The 8,888-nt window shown below is 41.6% G+C and overlaps 3 protein-coding genes across 5 annotated transcripts in view; 1 reads left to right on the top strand and 2 right to left on the bottom strand.

Moving 5' to 3' along the window:
• The window catches only part of LOC134183336 (CMP-N-acetylneuraminate-beta-galactosamide-alpha-2,3-sialyltransferase 1-like), a 5,218-nt gene extending 4,561 nt beyond the window's left edge, over positions 1-657 (bottom strand). The window contains exons 1-2 of one of the 2 annotated variants that reach the window (XM_062650834.1): positions 566-657; positions 428-499 (exon numbers count right to left, since the gene is read on the bottom strand). In XM_062650834.1, coding sequence (XP_062506818.1) covers positions 428-492 — 65 coding nt within the window. In that variant the 5' untranslated portion in view covers positions 493-499; positions 566-657. Of the gene's footprint in view, positions 1-427 lie in introns of both variants that reach the window. The other variant, XM_062650833.1, reaches the window with a different exon arrangement.
• Positions 658-2,546: 1,889 nt separating this feature from the next.
• On the bottom strand, positions 2,547-3,783 carry LOC134182962 (uncharacterized). Its single transcript, XM_062650404.1, has 2 exons — positions 3,667-3,783; positions 2,547-3,438 (listed from the first exon to the last, which is right to left on the bottom strand). Exons 1-2 carry the CDS (start codon positions 3,781-3,783, stop codon positions 2,644-2,646), a joined length of 912 nt encoding a protein of 303 aa, XP_062506388.1. The 3' UTR covers positions 2,547-2,643.
• Positions 3,784-4,249: 466 nt separating this feature from the next.
• On the top strand, positions 4,250-8,522 carry LOC134183549 (CMP-N-acetylneuraminate-beta-galactosamide-alpha-2,3-sialyltransferase 1-like). 2 transcript variants are annotated; one of them, XM_062651128.1, is made up of 3 exons: positions 4,250-4,341; positions 4,408-4,479; positions 7,219-8,522. In XM_062651128.1, the coding sequence occupies exons 2-3, from the start codon at positions 4,415-4,417 to the stop codon at positions 8,261-8,263; spliced, it is 1,110 nt and encodes a 369-aa protein (XP_062507112.1). In that variant the 5' UTR covers positions 4,250-4,341; positions 4,408-4,414; the 3' UTR covers positions 8,264-8,522. The 2 variants fall into 2 exon arrangements, with proteins under 2 accessions (XP_062507112.1, XP_062507111.1); XM_062651127.1 differs by having other exon boundaries at positions 4,250-4,479.
• Positions 8,523-8,888: the final 366 nt, after the last annotated feature.

The following is an 8,888-nucleotide window of genomic DNA, read 5'->3' as shown; positions in this document are numbered from 1 at the left end:
TACGTCTCTGTAGCCCAACGGTGAGTGTAATTAGATCCGGCAAGTGAAGCGCTTTCGATTGATACCAATATCTGCCCAGAGGGCAACATCTTTGTCGCGCAAATGGCCACATTCCACCAGTCTCTCTAATGCGTGAACGCACTTTAGCTACTATAGCTAAGGTCTGGCTACGTGAAACTATGGGCGTGTTCGATTGGGTTTTCGTGTGCACGCCCCTCTTCCAACTACTACAGTTCTGCCGCTATAGTCGAAAGAGCCAATTCTACCGACTCTGCTGCTCGTTGGAAGAGCACGCTCCTCTTCCAGCCTCTACCAGCTCCTGCGCTGGTAGAGGTTGGAAGAGAAGCGTGCCTATCAGACAACGCGCCCATAGGCTATAGCTTGCGTCTCAGTTTTGTTTACTCTATGCTAGTACACTACTTCTTACCTCGAGTTGGTGTCTTCTTTTAAGGGACGAGAGCGAGGATTGTACTGTGACACTCCAAAGCGCATGATTACCCTATACGACCACGGGCACTTCGAGAAATACGTTTGGCCGCGCTCTGGACGCAAGTATAGCACAAACCTAGTCTCGTTCTTCTACTCCCGTGCTTGTTCGTATCCGATTATCGTGTGTCTGTCTCACTCTCAAATCTAAGCCCGAGTCACGAATGCTAATGAGATAGGTGCTCATTGATATAAACTAGTAATAGACGTCATCTCTGGTCGAGCATCGCCTCAAATGAAACCTACGAGCATTTGGAGATGAGTTGATTTGAACAATATATATATATATATATATGTAGACATTTCAATCTAATTAGTCTGTTGTTACACTTCACTGGTGATTAGACTGTAGAGCTAGATATCAATTATCGGACACTCCCCACTAGCGGACACTGGCGTACGGAAAGCAGACGAAGATTTCTTGTATCTAAGACATGAATGTAGAGAGTAGTCACACGGTAACACGACGTGCTAAATTCGACTTGATCACTTGGCGTATTGCTGTTGACAGTGACAAAATAGAACTTCCGCTGCTTTTCCTGTACGTCGGACACGCCCATCAAATATTGGACAGCCGCCGGTTTTTGCTTTCGACGGCACCACAGTTCACTGTGTGCACCTTGAAATAATAGGTGACATGACATCAGTGTTCTCACCAGGATCTTTTGGCAGAGCGAGCCTGTTCATCTTTTTACTGGGATTCTTTTGTTCGAATGAGACTGGGAAGAATCTTTCGTCCCAATGGGATTTTCATGTTTTTCGTCTTAAGTTGAGACGCTAGACTTTCTGAATGGAATACATACACATTTCGCTTACTTTTTCACAGTCTGCAAAGTCTAGTCGTTTTCAGAAACGACCTAGAATTCTAGAACTCGTAAAACCCAAGACGAGTTCGCCATGGTAAAATTTTGACATTATACGTCATCTACTATGCCTACAAATTGTCTGCGCTGTTATGGAAACAACTTAAAATGCTTTTGAGAGTCAGAAAAGCAAATCAAAAGTTTGTCGACCTGTCAACCAGACCGTACTCGCGCCTTTTGACGACTCATTCGCCATTTCATGGTTACGTCTCAGGGGCGGATTCAGGATTTTCGAATGGGGGTTCCGTGACGTCACAAAGGTTAGGATCAGCCACGTCTCCAGATATAAATTAGCTATTTAATTACCTATACCATAGAATAGCCTCGTACCAGACCCTCTCGCGCGTCGTGCCCGGTTCCCGTACGGGAACCGGGCACGACGCGCGAGAGGGTCTGGTACGAGGCTAACCATAGAACGGAAGTATACGTTAATGAATCTACAGTACTGGAGAGTTTGAATTGATCTTGCAAGCCTATACATGTCTTTCGCTAGACAGGCAAATGTTACCGCTATTTCTTTTCTTACCGAAGAAAGCTTCTATAGACATATATGGTTTCGTGAAATTGTGACTGTTGTGACCATCAAAGGTGGGAGTATATTTTCATGAAATAGAAAATAACTACTTTGAAACATTATCATCGCATGGAAGTAAATGAAACATGTTGGAGAACAACTGAGATTGAAAACAAGTTACCATAAATTAATGTAGAAAGAGTAGGAGTACCGTACGACTCACTCGTACTGTCCGACGATGATGGACTTACGTCGAAAGTTCATAATCTGTGCTGAGCTTCCGTGTGAAGTTACTCTAAACTAAAACGTGAGCTGCGAGTCACGTCAGGAAATAACAAGCACTGCTGATACACGGTTATCTCCGTGTGATGACGTCACAAATTTTTTAGAGGGTTCCACGGAACCTCCGGAAACCCCTCTAGATCCGCCACTGCGTCTTACGTCTGCCGATGCGGAAAAGGCAATGGCACTACTTTTCACAATAGAAGCAACTCATTCAGTACTTTGAAACAGCTCTGGATCGGTCGAAAATGTCGAAATCCCATTCAGACGAATTCGTTCGAACAGGATTTTGCTAGCTAGCGTGATCTCTTGCGCGCGAAAAACAACAAAACGTTAAACGCTAAACGTATCAAATTACGACATGTAGGGATGTATGTAGAGATTAACAAGTTTGTGTGGGCGTGGTCAGATTTTAGTTCTCCAGAAATCACCTTAAAACGCGGCTAAATATCTTGAAAACGAGAGATAGAAAAGCTTACAAGTTTCAACTACGCTTGACTACTTCTGAATTGATCTCAGCTTGTCTTCAGAATTAGAAAAACGCTCGTCAATTTCGGAATTTTTGATGGATTTTGTCTTCTTTTCTTCTTCTTCGTCTTCTTCTTCTTCTTCTTCTTCTTCTTCTTCTCTTCTTCTTCTTCTTCTTCTTCTTCTTCTTCTTCTTCTTCTTCTTCTTCGTCTTCTTCTTCGTCTTCTTCTTCGTCTTCTTCTTCGTCTTCTTCTTCGTCTTCTTCTCTTCTTCTTCTTCTTCTTCTTCTCTTCTTCTTCTTCTTCTTCTTCTTCTTCTCTTCTTCTTCTTCTTCTTCTTCTCTTCTTCTTCTTCTTCTTCTCTTCTTCTTCTTCTTCTTCTTCTTCTTCTTCTTCTTCTTCTTCTTCTTCTTCGTCTTCTTCTTCGTCTTCTTCTTCGTCTTCTTCTCTTCTTCTTCTTCTTCTTCTTCTCTTCTTCTTCTTCTTCTTCTTCTTCTTCTCTTCTTCTTCTTCTTCTTCTTCTTCTTCTTCTTCTTCTTCTTCTTCTTCTTCTTCTTCTTCTTCTCCTTCTTCTTCTCTTCTTCTTCTTCTTCTTCTTCTTCTCTTCTTCTTCTTCTTCTTCTTCTTCTTCTTCTCTTCTTCTTTTTCTTCTAATTTATATCTGGAGACGTGGCTGATCCTAACCTTTGTGACGTCACGGAACCCCCATTCGAAAATCCTGAATCCGCCCCTGAGACGTAACCATGAAATGGCGAATGAGTCGTCAAAAGGCGCGAGTACGGTCTGGTTGACAGGTCGACAAACTTTTGATTTGCTTTTCTGACTCTCAAAAGCATTTTAAGTTGTTTCCATAACAGCGCAGACAATTTGTAGGCATAGTAGATGACGTATAATGTCAAAATTTTACCATGGCGAACTCGTCTTGGGTTTTACGAGTTCTAGAATTCTAGGTCGTTTCTGAAAACGACTAGACTTTGCAGACTGTGAAAAAGTAAGCGAAATGTGTATGTATTCCATTCAGAAAGTCTAGCGTCTCAACTTAAGACGAAAAACATGAAAATCCCATTGGGACGAAAGATTCTTCCCAGTCTCATTCGAACAAAAGAATCCCAGTAAAAAGATGAACAGGCTCGCTCTGCCAAAAGATCCTGGTGAGAACACTGATGTCATGTCACCTATTATTTCAAGGTGCACACAGTGAACTGTGGTGCCGTCGAAAGCAAAAACCGGCGGCTGTCCAATATTTGATGGGCGTGTCCGACGTACAGGAAAAGCAGCGGAAGTTCTATTTTGTCACTGTCAACAGCAATACGCCAAGTGATCAAGTCGAATTTAGCACGTCGTGTTACCGTGTGACTACTCTCTACATTCATGTCTTAGATACAAGAAATCTTCGTCTGCTTTCCGTACGCCAGTGTCCGCTAGTGGGGAGTGTCCGATAATTGATATCTAGCTCTACAGTCTAATCACCAGTGAAGTGTAACAACAGACTAATTAGATTGAAATGTCTACATATATATATATATATATATTGTTCAAATCAACTCATCTCCAAATGCTCGTAGGTTTCATTTGAGGCGATGCTCGACCAGAGATGACGTCTATTACTAGTTTATATCAATGAGCACCTATCTCATTAGCATTCGTGACTCGGGCTTAGATTTGAGAGTGAGACAGACACACGATAATCGGATACGAACAAGCACGGGAGTAGAAGAACGAGACTAGGTTTGTGCTATACTTGCGTCCAGAGCGCGGCCAAACGTATTTCTCGAAGTGCCCGTGGTCGTATAGGGTAATCATGCGCTTTGGAGTGTCACAGTACAATCCTCGCTCTCGTCCCTTAAAAGAAGACACCAACTCGAGGTAAGAAGTAGTGTACTAGCATAGAGTAAACAAAACTGAGACGCAAGCTATAGCCTATGGGCGCGTTGTCTGATAGGCACGCTTCTCTTCCAACCTCTACCAGCGCAGGAGCTGGTAGAGGCTGGAAGAGGAGCGTGCTCTTCCAACGAGCAGCAGAGTCGGTAGAATTGGCTCTTTCGACTATAGCGGCAGAACTGTAGTAGTTGGAAGAGGGGCGTGCACACGAAAACCCAATCGAACACGCCCATAGTTTCACGTAGCCAGACCTTAGCTATAGTAGCTAAAACCATACTTTCGGCGATAAAGGCCCTCTAAAGGGTTGGGTAAAATGCCAATTCTTGTTCTGCGCTCCGCAAGATTTGTTGGGGAGATACCTGCCAAGAGGTGTAAGGTCTATCGCGCATTCCGCTCCAGCCGCGCGAGTTTTGGATTAGGGTCAGTCAGTTACTGTACAACGTGCAGTACAGTACATGTAACAGGTATGTGTGCTCGCGTACAGACGTCCTACAAATCAGAGATTCGTTTGTCGACCCTGTGAACCTTGAACTACCATCCTGTTGCGTGCGTTTTGTGACCAAGTTGTCTGTGAGGCTTTTGTGCTTCAATCTTCGCGGATCAAGGACTGACTTTGCGATCTGTTGTTGAGTCTGAGGAAAAGACACGTGTCGTATACTCAGTGTATGAAACGTATGCGCGCATATGGAACGTCCATTCAATTTCAATTTTAATTGAAAATTGAAAATTGAATACAACGTTAAAATTTCATTTTCAATTTATTGATATATATATATATATATATATATATATATATATATATATATGTACATATGTATGTATGTATGTATGTATGTATATATATATATATATATATATATATATATATATATATATATATATATATATATATCCACTTGCAGTTGAATCATTTGGTTCATGGTCGGATGTCAGCTTGGATACATTGAAGACTGTAGCATCTAAAACTGTTTCTGTTAATACTATTCCTTTTAGTCAGTCTTTAAATAATTTGTTGCAGCCATTGTCAGCCAAGTTGTGGTCCTATAATGCACGCATGATTCTCAGTAGATTGTTGTTGGACAATAATGACAGTAATTTTAGTTCATGGAATTTGCCTGTATCCTAGATTGGTTGTATGGAAATATATATTTGGCTATATATATATATATATATATATATATATATATATATATATATATATTGTAGTGTTAATTAATTAATCAAACTCTAAAGCAGTGGATATTTGAAACACCACAAGTTTAGTGTTTTTTGTTCATTTTCATTTTTAAAATGATAATTTAAATAATTTACTTCCGGTTGCGTAAGGTACATGTATAATCCGTCTTGGCGGCTCCTTCTTGGCGCCTCTCTATCATATTTGCATCTTTTGGCGGGAGATTTAATTCTATAAACAAGATGAAATATTGGCGGGGAATTTATTTGGCGTGGAATTTATTTGGCGGGGAATTTATTTGGCGGGGAATTTATTTGGCGGGGAATTTATTTGGCGGATTGGCGGATGTTTCAGCGACCGCCATTAGATAATCCGCCAATAATTTGGCCTCCGGGATATGTTGACGTTATCAGGCACGTAGATCAGCAAGATCCTTGCTTGTCGTCTGTTGTACCTAAGCAGTAGTCAGTGGGAGACCATGCAGTAAGCTTGGGAAATGTGGGCCACGAACACAGCTGTCAATCACAACCACATCAAGACCATTCATGGAAAGACGCACACACACACACACACACACACACACACACACACACACACACACACACACACACACACACACACACACATACACACACACACACACACACACACACACACACACACACACACACACACATACACACACACACGCACGCACGCGCACACGCACGCACCACACACACACACACACACACACACACACACACACACACACACACACACACACACACACATACACACACACACACACACACACACACACACACACACACACACACAATTTGAGCTTTATAATACTAGATATGGCGAATGTATGCACGTATCTGTCAACGTCCACGTCATTGAACAGTAATTAATGCTTTAATAGTACTGCAACTGAAGCAACCGCCGTTTGCATCTTTGTTATACGCATGTACAATGTGCGCACCGTGTCTTTTTCCAAATATTTACTGTTCTATTTGCGTTGGCCTTCTTTAATTAACTGTTGGTGCAAACTAAAAGTTCACGTGACACTGTCATGTTACCCTAAACCCTACAGATATTGAATGCTCGTCAAACGTGTTTTAGAAAGGAAGTCTTTGGTTAATATTTGATGAATTTAGCTAAGTATGTATCTGGGCTGTAGAGCCGTCAACTAACTAACCAGCAGAATAGCTATACAAACGTTATAACTTTCAGGATGCTACGGGACACGCCTATTTTGGCACGCCCACTTTTATTGCCTTCTAATTGACTGATACGGTAGAATCAGTGGCAGATTCAGACTGGAAAAAGTGTGGTGTATATACTATATACAGCTTTGGTCCTCCCTCACACGTATTTACAGTCCACAATTTTATTGACTTACGCTTACAAATGAATTGGAGGCTTAGCTTGGTCTAGCCCATGTCACTCTAGGCCACTGATATTAGAAATATTTATCACTTGTGTATATATTGCAGTTAAATAGTTTTTACAAGGTAACTTTTTCAAACAATTAATTACTAACATTAAAATTGTGTTTTTTTTAGAAAAACAGTGCTCAACACTTTGACTGTCTTCTTGCATTCTTGGACATGTAAACGTTTGCCGTTGTTACTATTGACTACAGCATGTTTGGCGTTGTTTGCACCAAGTTTCTACCTTTATCTCAAGGACAGTCTCGGATATAGACGTTCGTTTTACCAACTGTCTGTTTTCGTGAATGAGTCGTCATTCAAACAAGTATCAAGAAACGTGACTAACAGGCTCAACCGTGAAAACATTACCAATGAGCAGTCCACAGTAAACATTAACAAGAAGCAGTCAACACTGTGGAAAGAAAGCGGATGTGAAAGCAAGACACCTCTTCTTCTTTGTAACAGAGCACGAGGAGCTGCTAAAAGTACGGTGTATAACGAGATATCAAGAGGTATAGCTCTTGCCAACCAGACTGTGTTCTCAAAGTCTAATGTTCTAGTGGAACGAGCGAGATCATGCGCTCTAGTCGGTTCATCAGGAAGGCTTTTGAGTCAGAGACACGCTGATGATATCGACGGACACGACGTTGTCATACGACTAAACGACGCTCCAATTTATCCTTACGAGAAATACGTTGGGAGACGTATGCCTGATGTTGCAATTATCAATTTAGCCGTCTCACGTAAAGGAAAGTGTCTCCAAAACGTAAAGCCTAAAACACTTTTGGTTCAGTGTCATCATCCAGGTGGAATTAGCACAATTGGACGATCCTGTGCAACACATGGACCCGTCTATGCATTTTCTCGGCATCTTATTAGCACTGCTAACTCTCTTTTGTCAAACTACACGTTAAAACATCGTCTTAAAGGTCTAAGGAGTCCAACAGCCGGAATGTATGCCGTCGTCTTTTCCTTACATTTGTGCAAGGAGCTTGATATTTATGGGTTTGGTGCCGGAAAGGGAGAGTTGTATGCATACTACAGAGATCTTCTCACGCCCAGTACACACCATTATTTTGACTTGGAGGAAGAATTTCTCAAAGATATTTCACACAACCTGACAACACCTGTTGACGTGTTGTGGATGGGATGCAACAAAGTATCTTTCCATCCCTGATCATAGTTATCATTACAAAACAATTGTGTTAGGGAATTCTCAGTATGACAGAGACACGATTTAAGGGCAGATGCAATTTACCTCAAGACCCTAACTTGTGCGTGTGTTAAATTTGATCTAGTCTTGAGGCTTTGTAAAATTGTTCTAATTTAATTTGTTGTAATGTTCGTTATTTGGTGTCACATTTATCATTTATATTAGTTGACCATGGTCTTAAGATTATATACAAATGGTTATAGCTAAAAGTATAGAAGTATACTTGTTGTACGATATCCGTAGGCGCCTCACGTTCGTGAGTAACACGTCCAACGGAGTTTACAGACCGTCTACCGAAACGCCGAGTCCTAGCTAGACAATACGTATTTGTTGAAACCCTAGCTGTAATGGAAGTAAACATGCAAACTTCCTAGTAGTTTAGATTACGTATGTAGGCCTGGTATAGGTAGTCGTCGTTTGCGATCGTGATCAAGACAATTGAAATGTACAGTCTTGGTAGCCTCGTCCCCAGACTCTCTCGCGCTAGTCTTGTCCGGTGCCCGTATGACAATTCCAGGCGCGACAGAGTCTGGAATCATCCCGCCTACTTCCTGCCATATCTCCTTACTAAATGCTCACTAAGTGTCAC

Source organism: Corticium candelabrum, chromosome 8 (assembly GCF_963422355.1).
Source record: "Corticium candelabrum chromosome 8, ooCorCand1.1, whole genome shotgun sequence".
Lineage (NCBI taxonomy): Eukaryota > Metazoa > Porifera > Homoscleromorpha > Homosclerophorida > Plakinidae > Corticium > Corticium candelabrum.
Note: the sequence above shows the minus strand (reverse complement) of the source record. Positions and strands in the feature narration are given on the sequence as shown.

Bases quoted from the DNA above. Each gene is read 5' to 3' on its own strand.
- LOC134182962 (XM_062650404.1), bottom strand. From the start codon at position 3,783: ATGACATCAGTGTTCTCACCAGGATCTTTTGGCAGAGCGAGCCTGTTC. The intron at 3,439-3,666 runs GTTTTTCGTCTT...AATGCTTTTGAG, and splicing joins CGTCCCAATGGGATTTTCAT to AGTCAGAAAAGCAAATCAAA.
- LOC134183549 (XM_062651128.1), top strand. From the start codon at position 4,415: ATGCGCTTTGGAGTGTCACAGTACAATCCTCGCTCTCGTCCCTTAAAA. The intron at 4,480-7,218 runs GTAAGAAGTAGT...TGTTTTTTTTAG, and splicing joins AAAGAAGACACCAACTCGAG to AAAAACAGTGCTCAACACTT.